This window comes from Muntiacus reevesi, chromosome 11 (assembly GCF_963930625.1).
Source record: "Muntiacus reevesi chromosome 11, mMunRee1.1, whole genome shotgun sequence".
In the NCBI taxonomy this organism is placed as follows: Eukaryota; Metazoa; Chordata; class Mammalia; order Artiodactyla; family Cervidae; genus Muntiacus; species Muntiacus reevesi.
In genome coordinates, this window is record NC_089259.1 from 34,422,413 (window position 1) to 34,444,432 (window position 22,020).

A 22,020-nucleotide genomic window follows, 5' to 3' on the forward strand; every position below is an offset into this window, starting at 1 on the left:
GGATGTGAGAGTTGGACTGAGAAGAAAGCTGAGCGCCGAAAAATTGATGCTTTTGAACTATGGTGTTGGAGAAGACTCTTGAGAGTCCCTTGGACTGCAAGGAGATCCAACCAGCCCATCTTGAAGGAGATGTGTCCTGGGTTTTCATTGGAAGGACTGATGCTGAAGCTGAAAACTCCAATACTTTGGCCACCTCATGCGAAGAGTTGACTCATTGGAAAAGACCTTGATGCTGGGAGGGATTGGGGGCAAGAGGAGAAGGGGATGACAGAGGATGAGATGGCTGGATGGCATCACCGACTCGATGGGCATGAGTTTGAGTAAACTCCGGGAGTTGGTGATGGACAGGGAGGCCTGGCATGCTGCGATTCATGGGGTCGCAAGAGTCGGACACGACTGAGCGACTGAACTGACTGACCTTTGTTGGCAAAGTAGTGTCTTTGCTTTTATGCTGTCTAGGTTGGTCATAACTTTTCTTCCAAGGAGCAAGCGTCTTTCAGTTTCATGGCTGCAGTCACCATCTGCAGTGATTTTGGAGCCCCCCCCAAATAAACTGTCACTGTTTCCACTGTTTCCCCATCTATTTGCCATGAAGTGATGGGACCAGATGCCATGATCTTAGTTTTCTGAATGTTGAGCTTTAAGCCAACTTTTTCACTCCTCTTTCACTTTCATCAAGAGACTCTTTAGTTCCGTTAAACCTAAACTTCTAATTTATTCTCTCCCCATCTGCTTTGGTAATCATAAGTGTTTTCTATGTTTGTCTGTTTCTGTTTTGTACATAAGTTCATTTGTATCATTTTTTAATATTCAGATATAAATGATATCATTTACTCTGAATCCGTCTATGTTGCTGCAAATGGCATTATTACATTCTTTTTTTATGACTGAGTAATATTCAATTGTATATATAGCCCACATCTGTATCCATTCATCTGTCAATGGACATTTAAGTTGCTTCCATGTCTTGGCTGTTGTGAATGGTGCTGCTGTGAACATTGGGGTGCATGTATCTTTTCGAACTAGTTTTCTCTGAATATATGCCCAGGAGTGGGATTGCTGGATCATATGGTAACGCTTTTGTTAGTTTCTGTAAGGAACCTCTGTTCTATTCTCCATAGTTGCTGCAGCAATTTACATTCCCACCAACAGTGTAGGGTGGTTCACTAGGTAGATTATGAACACAAAAACAAAATGCCACTAATAATGAGAGGAATGCCAAAGTAGTGATGTCAGAGACCTCTAGGGATACAGATAAGAGATTACCTCAGGGAGTTTTAGGAAGAGGAGGAAGGGGCAACGGGAGATGGTGGCGGATAAAGCCTTGGGGTGTTGGTGACTTGTTCTGGAACTAGGAGGAACACTGCTTTCCTGGTTGAGCGAAGAAGCAGTATTGGACTACAGTCAGAAGCACTGAAAGTGGTTAAAGTGGGTAGTAGTGGATATAGATAGTGACTTGTTTTTCTTTTGGTAATCAAATAACTTAGACGAGCTTTAACTCCCTTAGGTTTTTGTCGTTGTTGTGTTGTGCTCATCGTGTCTGACTCTTTGTGGCTCCATGGACTCTGGCTTCTCTGTCCATGGAATTTCCCAGGGAAATGCTGGAGTGGGTTGCCATTTCCTCCTCCAGGGGCTCTTCCAGGGATTGTACCCAAGTCTCTTGCAAAGGCAGATTCTTTACCACTGCACCACCAGGGAATCCTGCTCCCTTAGTTTTAGGTCTTTTGATTGATCATCACTTGTGTAAATTGATCCATAACTGATTGAATCAGAGGGAACTTTGATTTTTGATCTGCTCAGTGTGGATTTTTTAAGGACATTTAAAAAAATATGTAATTCCTTGATTGCTTTGCTGAAGTCTTTTATGTAAGAAACACTCAGTAGATTTTTGTGCTAGATTGAGGTTTGGGTAGAATAGCTTATTTGTTTTCTGTCTTCTTTCTGCAGGTGTTGGAAATTAATAACAGTTCCATCTTTTACATTATTTAAATATAGTACTGTCATTGGACCAAAATGTTTCTGATGCCAGCCTCTTCAGAGTTAAACAGTGGGCAGAACTTCTTAACCCAGTGGATGGCGAATCCTTCTCGGGCTGGGGTCATATTAAATCGTGGATTTCCTATTTTAGAAGCAGAGGAAGAGAAGCCAGCAAATGTGAACTTTTCTACCAGCTTTCCTATTAAAGCCACAAAATTTTCAAATAGTTTCAGCTTTATAAGGGAAGAAGATTCACTTCATGAAGAACAGAAATTGGAGCCTAACAGCCCGTACAAGTTACAGACAGATAAATCTGAACCACAGAGAGTCTTTCCTTTAACTAAAGAGGGGCCACAGATAGTGGCACGTCAGGATGCTCCTGGACAATGGGAAGATAGCAAAAATGAGTTTATTGCAGATCTTTTAAGTGAATTCAAAGAAGTGCCTTATAAAGACCCACTTGTTAAAAAGCTTGAACAGGTAAAACGGGGTTTGACCTGATATGTATATGTATGATTGCACAGTTATTGCAGGTTTCTGTTTACAATGAAAAGTCATCTGTTCCAGGTCTTTGTTTATCTTTTACTCATAATATCATACTTTGCCTTTTGTTTGAGGTGAAACATTAAAACATGATTAATACATAAGATACAAATACAGCACTTAAAATAACAGTATCTTCCTACCTCATTTTGTAAAAACTGATTTGGAAATGACTGATCAAATGTTAGTTGATTATAAATGGACTGATACAGATCCTACTTTAAGAATCAAAGGATTCATGTGATTTTTTTTTTTTTTTGTCTTTCTTAGTTGAGAGTTCAGAGTTTTGGTGGCAGATTAAGTTACTTAGGGATCCCTCTTTGGAACTCTTTATTAGAGAAGATACGAGAAGGGAGCTTGGAGGGATTAAGATTAAGGTTAAGGAGCAGAGGTCCATAAAGAAATAGTCATTTTAATCAAGTTAATTGTATGTCTAAAAAGCTGAAAGAAGAGCAACAGAAGAAGCAGGAGCAGCTGAAGAAGCGGCAGCTCGAGCAGCTGCAGAGGCTCATGGGTGAGCAGGAGGAGCTACTCGCCTTGGTGTCTGGGCAGCAGACACTCCCAGGTATTATTTACTGTGAGGCCTTTGGTCAGTACAGTGGTAGGCAGTTATACACATTTCCTGTCTTTAGTTATTTGGCAGGTTATTTCTACCATTTCTCTGTCATGTTGCCAACTCCAATTTCAAGCCAGCCAGACAACTATGGAACGGTAGTGGTGTAATATAATACAGATGAGGGATCTGTGCCATTCTGGAACATGTGTGCCCTACTTAGAGGCATTCGCATTTATTTATAAAATAAAATTTAAAAAAAACCCAACAGAATAAAAGATGCGGAGCTGAATTTGACCTAAGACTACTGAGGTACAACCCCTGCCTGGTGAATGAAAAACTGATCAGGGTCATAAAAGTGTGTATGTGTAGAAGCCATTCTGCTCCGCTAACAAGCCATACCAGAAATACTTTCTGGGATAGTACAGGACAGCTTTTCTGTTGAATGCTAGATCAGTTAATAGAAAGCATGATGTACTTATGGGGACGAGCAAGCAGTTGAAAAGTGGTCTGGAGCAGTAGTTTTGAAAGTTTTTTGACCAGGTTGTATAGTAACAAAAACATTTAAAATCATGACTCATAATTTCAGAGAAATTTCATGAATCAGTTCTTACTCACATGCCTGGCAGGTAGCAAGGGCATTTCAAAATGGATTGTGTCCCATGGTTTGAAAAACAGTGGTCAGGGGCAGTGTGCTTGCTTCTTGGTGCTGCCTTTTAAGAGACACGCTTTACTGATTGAGTGGAGCACCAGTTCTGTTGAGAGGCTGTCCTGGACGTAGAGAATACAAAGAAGGAAGATCTTGGTAGGTGTGCGTGCAGATGTGGCTGGATGATATCTTGGGCGTGGTGGTAGCACTGGTGATAAGGAAGGCAGCAAATGAAGAATGGCTCAGGGAACTTGGATGTTTATCTTAGACAATATAGAGAATATGGTGTATATCTGGAAATAATTGAGTGATTCAGGGTTCTTTTATGGAGGACAGAAAAATAAGAATCACGATCACTTACATAATAGCCTGTGATAGTTTCCTGGGTAGAAATAGCATATGATAGAGCAAAAGGGAAGCAGATTTTAAAGTTACTAATGTGAGAACTACCTCACATTATGTAACAGTTGTTTTAGGGCAGCTCTCAACATTTTTTGGTTTCAGGACCCCATAACACTCTGAAATTATTGAGGACTCCAAGAAGTTTGTATTATTATATGGGCTATAGCTATTGATATTTACTGTGTTAGAGATTAAAACTAAGAAATTTAAAAACTAATTTCTTTAAAATAATTATGTGCTATAAATAACACTTTTTAACAAAAAACATTTTCTAAAAAATAATTGAGAAGAATGGCATTGTTCAGTGTTTTTGAAAATCTCTAACTTTTGGCTTATAGAATTCAGCTGATGCTCATATCTACTTTCGCCTCCCATCTCTTCATTTATGTTGTTTTGGTTGATGTATGTGAAAAAAATCCATCCTCACAAGGACATGTGATTGGAAAAAGGAGAAAGCTTTTTCAAATAACGTGGTTATTTCTTTGGTATTCCACCGAACTTAACCAGTGGTCATTTCTTAGCTGTTATTCACAGTATGGAATCAATCATATTAGTGAACTTTCTGTGCTCTATTACATTAAAATACAATAAAGTATCTTGACATTTTGAATGAACTTTTCATCATCCATGCTTTGGTAAAATCATGCATTGGTTATTTGGAAAATAATAGTTCTCTGAGTTCGGTAGGTTCTAAAAATATTGATGTATTTCATTATAAAGTATGAAAATTTATATGTATTAATGCTCCCACAGATATCATCATAAAAGTCTTGAAATATAAAGCTTTCAGGCTCATGGTGATGGACGTATTTTCCAACATTCTGATTTTTACTTGAAAGTTCATACTTTATCATTGGCAACAAATACTGTCGGTTTCCTTGAAATGTCTGGCTCAGTTGTTTCATTTTTGAGAAAATATTCTGCCAAGTACTGTGATTTAAATCATCATAGTTCGTTATTCTTTCAAGTAGAAATAATCCCTAAAAGATCAATTAGTTAAGCTTATGGCTGAAAAAATTTCACAGCCCATGGCTTAGTTTACAGCAGAAGTGATTTATGCATACTTCACATTTTGTCCTATAAAATACTCAGAAGACATGAACTCAAGAGTTAAAAAGAGCTAAAAAATTAATAATTTTCCTGCTTGCTTTGTCTGGAACATTCTTCAGTAAAGCTGTTGTTAGTATTCGAGCTGAGAGTGTGGTGGTGAGCACAGTAGGTACTGCTGTCCTGCTTTTGAGTGAGGTCCCCAGGAAGCTCCCTGATAGTGCGTGTGATCAGGGTGCACGTCAGCACAGTGAAATGGCAGATACTATCTCAGTAGTTCTGAAGATAGCTTGGACGTTGGTGGATGCCCTGACAGAGTCTTGGAGACTGGGAGTGTACAGACAACACTTTGAGGACTGCTGCTTTGGGATTTTGCTCTTCTGTCAGAGATGTTTTTAGGCTGAAGTGGAATGACCATTAGTCAAAAATATTTAGATGGGAGAATATTGTTATTAAAGAAGGCAGGTTGAATCTGATATTCAGTGAGGACCTACTTGACTTCCAGTTTTTTTTGTGGGCTAGGGGTGAAGCAGAGGGTATAAGACATAGGTGGCATGCCTTTTTTATGAAGTACTTCCCACTATGTCTTATTTTTTTGGCCATGCCACATGGCTGGTGGGTCTTAAGTTCCTGGACCAGAGATTGAACCTGCACCTCCTGCAGTGGAAACACAGAGTCATAACCACTGAACTGTCTGGGAGGTATCCCCCATTGTATCTTTAATTCTAAGTTTAATTGAAACAGTCTGGGAAAACAGGAGTAGTAAATTGCAAGGGCCTGGTTCAGCAGGCAGGATGGCTAGTATTGCCATTTATTCTCTAAGAATTGTATCTTTGAGATACACGGAAAGGGAATCTTCTGTCTGTTTATTGGGTACAGAACAGGTGAAAAGTATTACAGGAAATTTAGGGATTAAAGAAAAGTACAAAACAAAATCAGCCATCATTCCACCACCTGAGGTCACCAGCATCTTAATGGGAATATAAAGGAAAAATGCTTTCATGTGTTGTAACACAGAGCAGTTATTGATTGTGAAGGAACAGTTCAGATTATTTGTAACTGTCTGCACTGGTGCTCTGCATTTAACTGTTTGTCACAGGGCTTAGAGTTGACAGCTCTAGGCAGTGCTCACAGATGGAGGGTGAACGGTGCCTTCCACAGTTAGGCAGGCTGCAGCTCTGGCGTGTGAACACTGCACATGAGTTGTGGTGTAAATGCATTTTCAATCAAAAGCATGCAGATGTCACTTCGGACTCTTAAAATTTCATGATTTTGTTAAACAGTTTTCTAATAATGAGGACAAAAGTACTTTCCTTACTTTGGAGAAAACATAGGTATCATTAACAGGTAGCACAGAAAATGTTATAGAAAGTCATCAGTTTTGTTGCTTTTCTTAATTGTAAGGTTTAACTCCACTGCCTGATGACCAGAGCCAGAAAAAGTACAAACCTCTGGGAAATTCAACCACTGTAGAGAAAACCATGCCCTTCTTGCCATCATATATCTACCAGAATCAAAACCAAGAAAAAAAACACCCTTCTAACATTTTATCCAGTGAACAAAATGACTTCTCTAGAACTGCTCATCAGGATTTTGTTTTAACTTCAAGAAGTGGTGCTTCTCCCAGTGTGTTTTATGAGGCACAGTGTCAGGAAGCGCTTGTGGAAAAAAATGATTTGAAGGAAGAAAACGATAACTCTTCTAAAGGTGAGTTACTTATTTTTCTCTCCTCTATAGTTAATGGACTGTGTCACTTAGTTGTTGTCACTTAGTTGTTCTAAAACAAGGAAAGTTCTGCATTTTTTTCCTCCTATTCGTGTCTTTTTTTGTCCTCCTAAATATTTGTGTATTTATTTACTTGGCTGCACTGGGTCTTAGTTGCAGCATGCGAACACTTAGTTGTAGCATGTGGGATCTAATTCCATGATCAGGTTTGAACCCAGACCTCCTGCATTGTGAGTGCAGAGTCTTAGCCACCGGACCACCAGGGAAGTCCATGCTACGTCTTTAAATGAGAGATCCTAACTTCTGTACAGCCACTGAGCCTGGTTTGGACACAGAATTTGTGACTTTCCAGGAACAAGTTGCAGGATGACTCTTGCTGACTTCAGACCTTGCTGTGGTAGCATCAGGTCTTCAGAAAGGGAGGCAGTGATTTCTGCATGGATCATTTTTCTCGAGAGCTTAGGAAAAGTTAGAAATCGATTTAAAAAGTGTGTGTGTTGGTGGTGGGGAATAGGATAGAAGATGTGACATGTGAACAGTAGATTAGTGATGGGACTTACTACTTGTAAGAGAAATGCCTCCAACCCCGACACCCTTACTGTACCTCTGTGTTCTCAGCACCCGGCATGCTCCTGCCAGAGCACTGGCTCTTAGTGTCTGCTCATTCCAAACTCACTGAGCGCTCAAGGCATTTCTAGTATAAAGTCCTGTTTCTGTGCTCACTCCCTGGCCTTTTGTTTCTTTCCATATTTTGTAATCATAGAGTGAGTATTGTGTAATAAATTATTTTCTTTTCCCACTCAATGTGGAAAGTGCTCATGGCACTTTCTGTAGCCTTCATAACCATAATTTTAATGTTATCATTATGCAGATCATCAAATAATATGTTTTTATTTCATGTTCTTTATAGTAGGATTGAATCATTTCCAGTATTTTAAATTTTAATTTGCTTTTCAACTTTAATGGTGTTTTTATGTATATGTTCTTTAGAGTCAGATATAGAAAAACACAAATGATACGACAAAAAGTCTTTATTCAATACTTAGTATTGGGCACCTTTTGTGGATAATATCTTATTCCTAGTTTAGAGTAATTTCTTGGTATAAGAAATTTTCCTTATTTTTTATACAGTACATTCCCTTAACCTTTTCATCTTTATTTGGTGGCACTGTGCAGCATGTGAAACTTCCCTAACCAGGGATCAAACCCTTGCCCCTTGCAGTGGAAGCATGGAGTCTTAACCACTGGACTACCAGGGAAGTCCCATTAACCTTTTATTTTGGCAAATTTCAAACATTCAGAAATGTTGAAAGACTGCTGCAGTGATCACTAGTGTACCCACCACCTAGATGCAGCAATTGATATTTTTCCACATTAACTTTGTCTATCTATATTTGTATGTTGTAGATATCTGTATCTATACTTAAATTTATCTGTTTATATCTGCACATATTGATAGTTTGCTCAGTCATTTCATCTCAAATTATATGGAGACATTATTTTATATAATTTCAAATATCTGGAAAAAATTAGGACATTCTTCCATATAACCACATTACTATTAATATTTTTGTATCCAGGGACCTTAACTATGGAAATGCAATTTAGAATGCTCTCTGTGATCCCAAAATTGCCTCTTTAAGGTGTTTTTTAAAAGTAGGATCCTGTCAAGTTATTGTATTACATTCAGTTGCTACAATTCTTTGAGTCTTTTATAACTTAGAAAATTTCTCCCCCTTAACATTAACTTTTTGAAGGATGTTGTGTTTTAATTAGGGTTTTATACTTTTCTTTATCATATTAAATTGAGTGTTTTAAAATCTTTGGTGTACATTGTTTAATTTTTTTTAGCATAGTAACTTGTAAAATTCTCACATTTTAAGACTTTGGTCTGCTTTTTTTATTGAACTAAATTGCTCCTAATTTTTATTCTAGGAGAAGGTATTTTACCATGTTTGGAGAAAATGACGGAACAGTTTCAGGAAGGGAATGATACGAACTTAAAAAAAATTGGTGATTCCTCAGAAGTGGTTAATATTGAAGAAAGGTATCATTTGCGTTGAAAGGAATTTAATGAGTCATTATTATTGGTACTTTATTTGTTTGAAAGATCCATAGTTTTATTGTTTTTGCTTGGATGTGCTTTTAAGTATAGGATTGAAGATCCATCTTATTCCATATTGTCAACAACAGTAAGAGGTTGGGAAGATAATCAGTTAAAGTAGCCTTGCCCTTGACATTGTATTGGGAGAATCTAGCAGTTTTTTCATCTAAGGGAAATACCTGGGTAAAACTAATATTCTCTCAACTAGGTAAATCCTGTTTTGGAGAAGAGAAATTTCATATATTGGAGTTGCACATCTGGTATCACTTATAAATAATAATTGAGTGTGGTTATAGAATTAAAATTTTATATCAAAGATAAAATATCAATAGTGAGGTTGTTTATTATTTTCATAAATAGTATATGTTATGGAATGCTAAATGACTTGTTAATATTGTTAAGGATCTTAAAGAATATTTAATGACCTATTCTTGGAAACATATCTTAGTTATATAATGAATATGCTACTTTAAAAGTTAATCTGAGGTCAGTAGGTGGACTTAAGAGGGGCTTTTTCAAATCACATGTAGAGACATGTATTTCTGTATTTTGGGAGATGGAGTGGAATTGTAGCTTTTAATAGATTCTCAAATGGAATTTGTAATGTTGGAAAAGGTTAGTTCTCAGTCAGAGGTGTCTATCAGCCACATTAAGTGTAAAGTATTCACCACATTATGATTTGCATGTTACATAACTTTATTTTTACGATTAGGCCTATTAAAGCTGCTTTTAGAGAAAGAAAACAAACTTTTGAAGACTACTTAGAGGAACAGATTCGGTTGGAAGAACTAGAATTGCAACAAAAACAGCTAAAGGTTAGCATTTCTACTATTTTGATCCAGTTATCTAAGGCTTTAGAGATTTGTTTATAATTTGCTTAAAAAATAGCTTTGAGATTATTTGGATATACCAGAATTAATTCAAATATTCTTTTATTTTAGGAAGCAGAAGGATCTTTGCTTATCAAAGCAAAACCAAAACAACCATTCTTAAAACGAGGAGAAGGTTTAGCCAGATTTACTAATGCTAAATCTAAGTTTCAGAAGGGGAGAGAAAGTAACCTAGTCACCACTCAGAGCATTTCAGAGGACCAGCCTGTGTTTAAATCAGATAAACAACAATTCCAGCGGAAAACTGCTCTTATAAATAAAGAAATCTGTACAGAGAACCTTCCTGTTAAAAAGAACAGTAAAGTCAGAACCAAGTATGGTTCGCTCACACTCAGTCAGAAGCCAAAAGTGCTTAAGAGTAATAGTAGGAAAAGCCTCTCTCCATCAGGATTGAAAATGCCAGCCAGGAAGAAATGTGATGGGCAATTCAGAAAGCAGATCAGTTTAGGAAAAAAAGTGGAATCTAATAATAAAGAAAATGTACCTGAGTGTACAAAACCTTGCGATGTTGGTTGCACAATCTGGAATAAGGCACGCAGTAAAGACAGACTTCCCATTTCCACAGGACTCATCAGCTGTATGGCTTCTCAGAGCCCAGCAAGTGAAACTTTGAAAGGGTCAGAATCTTCTCTTGATGTTTCTCTTCGGAAAAAGTTAGAGAATTGGGAACAAGAAAAGGAAAAGGAAAATTTGGAATTAGATGAATTTTTGTTTTTAGAACAAGCTGCTGATGAAGTATCATTTTCTAGTAACTCCTCATTTGTACTGAAGATCTTAGAGAGGGACCGGCAGAACTGCAGAGGTCGCCGGCTGTCTTCTACCCCTGTCAAAGGTGTGCAGGAAGAGAAGACAGCAACACTGGGTTCTTTTAGTCAGCATAACCAAAACGAGGATCCGGACCATGCCCAGTGTGGAAGCAAGGCTGAGTGCGAGGTTGCTCCCAGACAACTTGATTCAGTGTTCTCACCGGGAGGATTGTGGGCGCCGTCCTGTGAAGTCAGGAGGAGAGTGTTCCAAATGAACCCTCCTGAAAGGCAGACCAGGTGGAGTGCAGGCGATGGTGAAGGTGTTACAGACAGTGATCATAGCACCGATTTGGAGGAACAGCTTGACGTCACTATAAAGCCGTCATCTGAGGGTAAGGAAAGGAGTTCCAGCAGCAGAGAAGGTAGTCCACAAGTCTGTGATGGTAAGGGACCTTTTCGGGACATCACGACTCAAGAGGAAGAGAAAAGGAGAGATGTTGATTTAGATTTGTCTGATAAAGATTATAGCAGTGATGATTCTCTCATAATAGAAAGCTTGAAAAATAAAGTTTCTGATTCCTCCAGAAGACACTCATCTATAAGTGTGAATAAAATTGACTTTGATGATGAAAGAACTTGGACTGACCTTGAAGATAATTCATTTAAACATGATGGTGTTCTTGGGAATGAAGCCATTTATGGGACTCCCCAGACAACCTGCCCTAACAAGAGTGAAACGTGTGTACTGGACAAAACAATAAAAAGGAAGGTCGTGCCAGTCAAGAAGGGAGAAGACTTGGGCAAATCCAGTAGGGACCCAAGCCCTCCTCCTACCTCAGATCTGATGATAGAATTCTTTCCTTCTCTGAAATCGAAGTCAAAGTCACACTCACGCTCGAGAAATGATCCTAAGTTAAACATAAGTCAAGACCACCCACCTGGTATGTCAGAGTATTGTAATGAAATGTTGTAAGTTTAAATTTATTTTATCAGTATGTTGTCAGAATGTTTCTTAAAATCTTAATCTTTCTAGTTGCTCAGTAGATACCTAGTAGGTGTTTGTTAAGGTTTGATTTCTTTTGTGAACCTAAATAATGTAATAGTCACACACACACACACACACGTGCATGCGTGCACACTAGTATAAGATTTGGAAGAATTGTGATTGCAGATTTTTTCAAATTTTAACCTTTGTCTTATTGCCAAGGCTTTAAAATTAATTACTATAAGGTGAGATAACACTTAAGTTTCTTTAATAACCAAGGGCTATTGGGCTTCCCTCATAGCTCAGTCGGTAAAGTATCTGCCTGCAATGCAGGAGACCAGGGTTCGATTCCTGGGTCGGGAAGATCCCCTGGAGAAGGAGCCTGGCAGGCTACAGTCCATGGGGTCGCAAGAGTTGGATAAGACTTAGCGACTAAACCACCACCAACAACCAAGGAATACCCAACTTGTGGTTGGTGTTGCTGTGTTACCTCCACTTGTGCACACCATTTTAAATCAGTTTTTTTAATGATCTCATGCATTAACTTGCTAAATATAATGAAGAAGAAATAGAGTAAAATCTGAGTTTCCTCTCTTCCTCAGCCCCAGACCTGGGCTCCTAGAGACACCAACTTTCCCAGTTCATTTGTGTATTGTACCAAGATTCCATGCATATGAAAGTGTATATGTGAATGTGTATATAATTTACCTTTCTACACAAATGTAAACACACTTTGTATATACTGCTCTGCTCCTTGCTTGTAATACATTTTGAATCTTGTGCTAATATACATCTGTCTCATTCCATTTCATGGCTGTAAAGTATTTAGTTGATGGGATGGAATTTCTAAACTTATATCGAAAACAGTTTTCCATTCTTTTATGTATATTATAAACTTGAATGTCTAGCAAAGCATGGGTGCTTTAAAATATAAGCTATTTTTTAAAAATAGTATTTTTTGCTGAAAGGTTGGAAGCTTAAAGTATAGAAGCAAAAGTGTTTATAACTAAACCATCCTAAGGTAACTGTGATCTACTTCTTTACATTCATTTTTCCTATGTATTTTTAATATGGTAGAGACATATAATTGCCCTTATCCTTTTTGACCAGATGTATGCAGTGCTTTGGCCATATCATTAAGACTGTGTACTTTTAAAATGGTTGCAGAGAATTATATTAATGTAGCATAATTTTATTACAGTAGTTTCATGTTGAACATTTCAGTTGTTTTTCACTATTAGAAATAACACTGCAATGCACACTTTTTTTTTTTTTTGCAATGCACACTTTTGTGTAGAATGACTTGTATGATTTTATAAGTTCCTTCTTTAACTAGATTTTTAGAAGTGGGTCAGAGGGGAGATACATGTATTTTTAGTCTTGTGATATAAATCAAGGTTATTTTCCAAATGGGTGGTTGAAGGACAAAAGTATAGGCTATTTTGTAAGTAGCAAATTTGATGTGGAAAAGGTCTTAATTTGTATTTCTTTTATTGGTGGGGGATAAACTTTGATTTTGGTGTTGATTAGTGCTTTAGATCTCTTATGAATGCTTGTTCATGTTCTTAAGCTGTTTATGTATATTTGTTCAAAAATTTATTTGAGTGATTTTTAAAATATGTAGTGTTAATTTGTCATCAGATTGTTTTTTGAGGTAGAATGATTTGATTCTTCAAGTTTAGATTGCCCCATCTGCAAAGTTAGGCCATTGTAAATTTTTTTGTCTTTTAGAAGTATTGTTCCTAATGCTTTTTAATAATATAGGTATTGAGAATATCTAGGGCCCTTAGTGTAATAGCTAGCTAGTGTTTTGCTGCTGAAAGCTTTTTGTGAAGTTCAGTATTGGTGGCTTATCTTCTAGGTGGCAATGCTCGATCTCAAATTTTGAGAGAGAAAATTACTGAATTGGAAACAGAAATAGAAAAATTTAAAGCTGAGAACGCATCTTTAGCTAAACTTCGCATTGAACGAGAAAGTGCCTTGGAAAAACTCAGGTAATTGGGGGAAATGTACAGTGATCCAGTTACATCTTTAAGATTATATCTAAACTATTTGAAACAATTCCTGTTAATCTAGCTAGAGCAGGAGGTGAAATACATTCCACAAAAGAATTTAATAAATTTAAATAAAATGACCTATTGTGGTCAAAGATGTGTTAAAAGGGGAATTCTCTTAGTGATGCGGTCATAAACTGAAGTTTGACGAGCAGTTTGGAGCTGTGGGTTCAAGTGCCACCTTGGCCAGTGTACTACGTTCTAGGGCTGCTGTGACATAATGCACACAAACTGGGTGGCTTAAAACAACACATTTATTTTCTCACGTTTCTGGAGACTGAAAGCCTGAAGTTGGGCATCAGCAGAGCTGTGCTTTCTCTTCTGTCTTCTTTTGATTTCTAGTGATCTTTGGCCTTCCTTGGGTTGCAGCTGAACATGGGGTTGTTTCTGCCTCTGGGTTATTGAAAATAGTGCTGAGGAGCCACCACGCTGTTCCGCAAGGGCTGCACCAGTTATGTCATGTATATTTTACCAGTTTGTGTCACGTTCACCATGCTGTTCCACAGCGGCCACGCCAGTTACATCGTGTTCATCTGCACGAGCCAGCCGAGCCAGCTCTGCATCCTGGGAATCAGTCGTGGTGTGTTAATGCCTTTACCGTGCTGTTGAATTTGGTTTGCTAGGGTTTTTTTGAGGAGTTTTACACCCTTATTCATCTGGGACATTAGCCTTTAGTTTTCTTTCCTTGTGTTTTTTTCTGCCTTTGGTATGAGAGTGAAAACTAGCTTCACAGAATGAGTTTGGAAGTGTCCCTTCTTTTTAAAGATTGGTATTAATCCTTCTTTGAGTATTTAGTGGGACTCACCTGTGAAGCCACCTGTCCTGGGCTTTCCTTTTGTGGGAAGTTTTTGATGACTGATTCAGTCCTCTTATTTGTTATTGGTCTGTTCAGGCTTTCTCTTCCTTCTGGGTCCAGTTTTGGTAGTTTGTATGTTTCTAGCAATTTGTCATTTCTTCTGAGTTATCTAGTGTGTTGGAATATAATTGTTCACATGTGGTCCTTTTTATTTCTGAGGTATTTGTTAAGGCCTGTATCTCTTTTTTTCTTAGTCTGACTAGAGCTTTGTGTGTCTCCCCTAATGCGTGTGTCATTCATTCAGTCACATCACATAAGTCCTATAGGCTTTCTTCACTCCTTTTCATTCTTTTCCCTTTTTTCCCCCTCTGACTGGGTATCTTCAAGTCACCAGCCTGTGCGGTCACAGATTTTTTTCTTCTGCTTGAGTCTGCTGTTGAAGTTCTCTGTTGCATTTGTCCTTCATTTCTTTTATTTTCAGCTCTAGAATTTCTTACTTTTTTAATAATTTCTGTTTGTTCTTGTTTTGTTTCACATGCTCTTTCTCTGATTTCATTGAGTTGTTTATCTGTGCTCTCTTGTAGCTTGCTGAGCTTCATAAAACAATTACTTTGTGTTCTTTGTCAGGTGGTTTGTAGATCTCCATTTCTTTGGGCTGGTTACTGAAGCTTTATTAACAGTTTCATTTGGTGGTCTCATGTTTGCCTGATTCTTACTGATCTGTGTAAACTTGTGTGGATGTCCTTGTATTTGAAGGAACAAACACCTGCTCCTGTCTCTAGAGGCTGTTTCTGACAGGTAAAGACCTTGTCCTGCTGGACTCCGGGACTGATGGGTGCCTCCAGGATCACGGTGGGATTGTAGCTGGCTCATTGTGCTGGATCCACAGTGAAGGGGTTCACCATTTGATAGGCCTGTCACCAGGGTTGCAGTCGGCTGTGGTTCCTGCCACATCCCCAGTGGACAGAACTCCTTCTTGGACCGCAGTCAGGCAGGGCTGAAACTACATTATGGGCTGCCTCCTGTACCACTGCTGGGTCTGTAATGGGAGGTGTGTTTCCAGAGGTCAGCAGAGGTGTGGCTCCTGCCAGGTTCCTGAGCATCTTCCCCGTGGGTCCCCGGTCCGGCAGGACTGCCTCCATACTCAGAGCAGGGCTGGAGCTGGGTCACCAGGTTGTGTCAGGATCTGTGGGCAGGACCAGGGTCCGTGGGTCTGCTTCCAGGGGCAGGGGTGGGCATGGCTCCTCCTGCCTCCTTTGGCAGTGGGGCTGTGTGCAGTGCAGTCAGGTAGCCATTTAGTAGGTCTGCATGGACCTGCCTTCTCAAAGTGCAGTCCTTGATCTCAGGCTTCACTAGGGTTTCTCAGTTACCTCCCAGGGTCCTTGAGTTCCCACAAAAGCCTCGAGTTCCCACTTTTGTCTGTGAATGGTGGCCAGATTGTCGTTTGTGTGGGCGCATGCGAGCCAGTACCCCTTATTTAACAGTCCTGCTGTCGTTGCTCCGTGTGCTCTCAGCTTAGCATCCAGAAAGACGCTGGGTTATGACAGCCCAAGACCAGTGTGCTGCTGTGCTCAACACCAGAGTCCTCACCATGGTCCCAGAGACCATGACCTTTATTAGTCCCCCAGCCCCACCATGTTTTTGACATTCTCTCCTACTGTTCTGTCTCTTTAGCCACACTGGCCTCCTGTCTGTTCTTTGAACATGAGTCACATTCGTACCCCGGGGCTTTTGCACATGCGGTTTCCTCTTCCTGGAATACTCTGTCCAGATATCTTCATGACCGATCTCTTCCGGTCCCTCAGATTTCACTTCACATACTATCTCAGCAAGATGATTCCATCCATAATTTCAGTCCCCTGACCTCCATATTTTCTAACCTCATTCCTTGCTTTATTCTTAACATTTCCAGTGTTCCATATATTTTACTTGTTTATCTTTATTGTCCTCTGTTGCTCCCAGTAGAATGTAAGAAGCTTTGTAGGACTAAGGATTTTATTTTTTTTCACTGTGTTTTCTCCAGTTCCTAGCATAGTGCCTGAGTCATAGTAGGTTCTCAGAGAGTGCTTGCTGAGAGGTGCTTTACTGAGTTGATTGTTATTTCACTACTGTTGATTGAAGGTGGAGTCACCAAAACCAGCAGCTCCTCCATTCCAAGCTGTCACTGGGGCTTCATTTTGTGCCACATGTGGATGACAATATCAAGGTGGTCTCCTTAGATGATAATGTGGTTTGGTCCTTTTAGGAAAGAAACTGCTGACTTCGAACAACAGAAAGCCAAAGAATTGGCTCGAATAGAGGAGTTTAAAAAGGAAGAAATGAGGAAGTTACAAAAGGAACGCAAAGTTTTTGAAAAGTATTCTACAGTTGCAAGAACTTTTCCAGATAAAAAGGAACGTGAAGAAATACAAGTATGTCAGTTATTTATATTCATAAGTTAGTAAAGATGGCAGTCTTGTAAGAATTTTAGAATTATTTGGGTCAAAGAGAAATTGGGTATCAACGTATTAATCATCCATTGACTCAGCAGATAATCTGAGATACCAGGAACACCTTCTGTAGTCACGGTTTTTCATTTTAATTTTTATTAAATTTTTTACTCTTTGGCTATGCCATGGGGATCTTAGTTCCCCAACCAGGGCTCAAACCCTTGCCCCCTCCATCTTAACCACTGGACCTCCAGAGAAGTACTGTACTCTTGACTTGTGAAGAGTAAAATATGTCAGTTTTTTTCTTACTAAAGACTTCCCCAGAAAAGACTACGATAATGACATGGATAAATTCAAAACATTGATTTTGAATTCCTTTTAACTTTACTGAGGAATTATTGAAATATATAGCTATGTGTTTAGAAGTATACTGTGTGATGATTTGATGCACATATACATTGTGGAATAATTACCAAGGTCAAGTTATCTCTGAGTGAGTGGGTGTGGAGAATGCCAAAGATCTGCTCTGAGCAACTGTCAGGTGCACAGCGCAACCTTGTTAACCAGTCACTGAGCTGTACCGAAGCTCCTCAGAACTTACACTCTTCTTATAGCTCAAAGTTCATGTCCTTTGACCTCCCTTGCTCCATTTCCCCTCCCTTCAGCTCTCGGAAACCAGCATTCAGCTCTTGGAAGTCAGCTTTTCCCCCCTAAAATTCTACATGTAAGTGATACTGTATAATACTTGCCTGCTGCTGCTAAGTCACGTTAGTCATGTGCGACCCCACAGATGGCAGCCCACCAGGCTCCCCCGTCCCTGGGATTCTTCAGGCAAGAACAATGGAGTGGGTTGCCATTTCCTTCTCCAATGCATGAAAGTGAAAAGTGAAAGTAACGTCTCTCAGTCGTATCTGACTCTTAGTGATCCCATAGACTGCAGCTTACCAGGCTCCTCCGTCCATGGGATTTTCCAGGCAAGAGTACTGGAGTGGGTCGCCAGTGCCTTCTCCAATAGTATTTGTCTCTGTTTGGCTTATTTGACTTTGAATTCTTAAATTATTTAGATTTATGAGTTGCCATTTTAGTAGAATAGTTTATTACCCACATGATAACAGTGGTTACCAGTTAGAAATTGCTCACTTGTTGGTTGCACGCCACCGTTTTATAAATAGGAAGTTCAGGGAGGTAATGACTTTACTTCATGTATTTTCATGGCACAGAATTGGGATATGAGCCTTGACCTCACTCAGGCCCTGAGTCTGTCTCTCTGACGTCGAATCCTGGGAAGGGCCTTGACCTCACCTGGGCCCAGCCTCTGTCTCTCCCTTAAGTCACACCTGGGAAGGGCCCCTGAGTCCTGTTCCTCCCCCTATTGCCCGTGCTGCTCTGTTGACTGCTGTGAGGCTGTGAGAGGCTGGGTGGGCATCCAGGCCCACACGTTGTCATGAGGTGATGGACCTCCTCACTCACGCCTTCAGCTGGAGTGAGCTTGTGGGTGGTGGTGATGCTTTCTTGATTCTAAGCTTCCCTCCGCTCTCAGTCACTCCCTGTAATTTGTACCCACATGGGTGCAGGTGGCTGATTTCTGTTTGTACAGTTGCAAGTAGCTTCCTCAGACATCTCCAGGAGTTTCTTGAAACAAGTCATTTTCTCAGACCCAGTTCTCAGGAATTTCAGATAGACCCAGTTTCAGTCTCAGGAATTTCAGATAGACCCAGTTTCAGGGCTGGGAGTTCTGACTTCATTTATTCCCTTTGCCCACTGCTCTTCCTTCAGTTAGTCATGGATTCCTGTTACTGTTTTCTTCACCAGATAACCCCCCTCGTCTCTTTCGATTTCAGTTAATATCTTAGTTTAGACCTCGATTACCTCATGGCTCCTATGTGGTGTCTGACGCACCCCCCCCCCAACTCCTGGAATTTTGTTGATGGTATGAGGTGAGACTCCAGCTTGAACCCCATTCCTTTTCCTGAGGAACCCGATGTTTCTGAAATGTGATTTGCTAAGTCTTCCCTTTTCTGCTCTTTGTGCTGGGCTAGTGATCCTGGTATGTTGATGTGTTGTCTTTTCTGTTGCATTGTTTTAATTCTAGTAATGGTGTTTTTTTGTTTTTTGGAAAGGCTTTGAAGCGGCAGGTGTCTGATTTACAGGAAGATCTGAAAAGAAAGGAAGCAAAGTGGTCCAGTACACAAGGCCGTCTTAGAAGCCAGATAGAAATGTTGGTCAGAGAGAACACAGACCTTCGGGAGGAAATAAAAGTGATGGAAAGGTTCCGACTGGATGCCTGGAAGAAAGCAGAAGCCACAGAGAGCAGTACCAGGATGGGTCAGTGTGTGACCGCCTCAAAAAAAGATGGGTTCTTGGTAGGTTTTGTCACTTTATCTCTGTTGTCATTTAGTTGGCCAAGTCGTGTCCGACTCTGTGCGACCCCATGGACTGTAGCCCGCCAGGCTCCTCTGTCCATGGGATTCTCCGAGCAAGAGTACTGGAGTGGGTGGCCATTTCCTCCTTCAGGGGATCTTCCTGACCCAGGGATTAAACTGTGTCTCCTGTGTTACAGGCAGATTCTTTCCCACTGAGCCACCAGAGAAGCCTCTGTCACCCTGGGGAGATGCTGAATATTTGGGGAGTTGGATTCATAGAAAGATATGGAGGGTGGGTGCCAGGGCCGGGGGAGGGGAGGAGGAGGAGCTGCTGTTTCCTGAGTACAGACTCAAGTTTTGCGAGGTAAGAGCTCTGGAGATCGTGGGGCGACTGCACAGCGGTGTGAGCGTACTTAAACAATGAACTGATTTGAGAAGTTTGAGATGGTAGTTCTATGTGTATTTCACCACAGTTAAATTCTTCTTTTGTGCATTGTAAAGATTTCAAACTCATTTTTATGATTTTTTTAAACCACTGTACCATGAAGGAAGTCCCACTTTTAATCTTTTTTTTAAAGACTTTTTGTTTATTTATTTATGGCTATGCTGGGTCTTTGTTGCTGTGCATGGGCTTTCTCCAGTTGCAGGGAGTGGGGGTTCCTCTAGCTGTGTGGGCTGACTGCAGCGGCTTTTCTTGTGGCACACGGGCTCGGGGCGTGCAGGCCCAGCAGCCTGAGGGCTCAGTGGCTGTGGCTCACGGGCTCAGTTGCTCTGTGGCGTGTGAAGTCTTCCCAGACCAGAGGTCGAACCTGTTTTCCCTTGCATTGGCACATTCTTAACCACTGGGCCATCAGGGACGTCCCTCATTTTGATACTTCTTACAGAGGAATTATAACACAGTAGGCAGGTATTCTCAGTTAAAACAGGGTAAGTAAATTTTCTGCAGAGATCCTCTTTTTTTGGTGCTTATGATCCTTTTGAATCAACTGTTTGTTTTTTTACTCATCTATATTCACGGCTGTGATGTGCAGACAATGAGGCACTGGGGATCAAGCAGTGAACAAAACAGACTTCTTGTCCTCTTGAAACTTGTATTCCAGTGGTGGAAGAAAGATGAGTGTTGGACATGGTGTGTGAGGTTGTGATGAGGACTAAGGAGAAAAAGCAAGGAGGTGGGATCCTGTTGGGGGAGCGTGTTGGAGTTTTCTGTTCAGCATCTGGGGAAAGCCCTCCTGAGAAAGCAAGGTTTGAACAACGGCCAGGAGAGGGCGCAGTGAGCCAGGATAAGACGGTTTGGGAGTCCGAGGCCAGGGGAGCCATATGGTTGGTGTGGCTGGAGCAGAGTCCATCCTGGGGAGCAGAGCAGAGTGTGAAATTGGAGATGGGCTACGAGTGGCCGGTGCAGCTTTCCTTAGGTCTTAATCACTTCCCAGAACACTGCCTTTTCTTCTGAGTGATATCTCGAACTCTCGGAAGGATGCATGGGAGGGGCGGCCCCCCTGCTGCAGACATGAGAGTGGACTGAGGCGGGCTGCGGGCACCACCTGAGCATTGGGGGACTGCGGCCTTAGACAGAGACTAATGGCTGAGGCTGCGGAGCAGTTGTGGGGGTGTGGAGATGTGGGCAGGATTTAGTGATAAACTGGGTGTGGGGTGTGACAGCAGGAAAGCGGGCTTCCAAATCGAGTGTCGTCTCTTTTTGGCCATTTATCATGAGTCCCCTCAAAAGAGAGTACATGTTTCTGGGGGTGTGGATGTTAGGAGCTCAGGTTAGGTCAGGTGAGTTTGAATTGCCTGCTGGACATCAGGTGGACATAGGGCGGAGTTGGATGTGTATCCAGAGAAGGTCAGGTCTGGGCTAGAAGTTCGGGGCCCTCAGAATGTGTGGGAGAGACCACTAGGGCTGAAGGTATGGATGGCGAGGAGAAAGAACCAGAGCTGAAGTGGGGAGGTTAGTGTGGTGTTCTGAGGGCCAACTACAGCAGGCAGAGAGACCTGTGCCTCAGAGGCTGCTGCTGAGTAAGGTGAGGGCTGACAGTGGATCCTCGGATTTGCCAGAGGAAAGCCTGACTGGGTGAGAGAGTGAGACGCTTCAGACAGAGTGTAAAGCTTTGTGCAGAAGTCTTATAGTAAATACAAGGAAATGGGGTAGTAGCTGTAGGGGAAGTTTTTTATTTTTGTTTTGTTTTAAGATGGGAAAATTAACAAGTGTTTATGTATTGGTAGGACTGAGTATGCGGAGAGGGAAACCTTGATGCAGGAGACAACGCGAGGGTTGTTGAAGCGGTGTGCACATGGAGAGGAGCTGCGGTTTGAGGGGTGGAGGCACTGGCTTGGACGTCTGTGCCTGGTGATGGGGCAGCTCAGGTGTGGACCCAGAGCTGGACATGGGGGAGCCCTTGGTGGGAAGTTCCCCCAACCCTTTACCTTTTCTCAGAGAAGTGGGAAGCCTGGCTCTCTGCTGAGAGGGAGGATGGAGGAGCTCTGGGAGCTTTGAGGGGAGGGAGGGAGGAGAAATCGGGGTCCGCAAGAGCGGAAAGTGAGGGGAAATGTGGTCTGACTCCACAGAGGTTAGAGATGGTATGTTTCAAGTAGAAATTGTTATTTTTTCTTATTCAGCTTTTTGAGTATAAATGGTAGACAGCAGAGGTTTGTCAATCCGGTGAATACCAGAGTGAGAGGGGTGTGGAAGTTGACAGTATATATAGCAAGAATGTCTGCAATGAGCCATAATTTCAGGCTGCTCAAGAAGGGCAG

The 22,020-nt window shown here is 41.0% G+C and overlaps 1 protein-coding gene across 3 annotated transcripts in view; it reads left to right on the top strand.

The window, feature by feature from the left end:
* CENPJ (centromere protein J) overlaps positions 1-22,020 on the top strand; it is a 39,480-nt gene that overhangs the window by 2,552 nt on the left and 14,908 nt on the right. For 2 of the 3 annotated variants that reach the window (XM_065902248.1, XM_065902249.1), the window contains exons 2-10: positions 1,948-2,457; positions 2,962-3,085; positions 6,576-6,878; positions 8,832-8,943; positions 9,713-9,815; positions 9,942-11,577; positions 13,483-13,615; positions 16,717-16,882; positions 19,021-19,263. In XM_065902248.1, the coding sequence (XP_065758320.1) occupies positions 2,014-2,457; positions 2,962-3,085; positions 6,576-6,878; positions 8,832-8,943; positions 9,713-9,815; positions 9,942-11,577; positions 13,483-13,615; positions 16,717-16,882; positions 19,021-19,263 (3,264 nt within the window). In that variant the 5' untranslated portion in view covers positions 1,948-2,013. The remainder of the gene's footprint in view (positions 1-1,947; positions 2,458-2,961; positions 3,086-6,575; positions 6,879-8,831; positions 8,944-9,712; positions 9,816-9,941; positions 11,578-13,482; positions 13,616-16,716; positions 16,883-19,020; positions 19,264-22,020) is intronic. The other variant, XM_065902250.1, reaches the window with a different exon arrangement.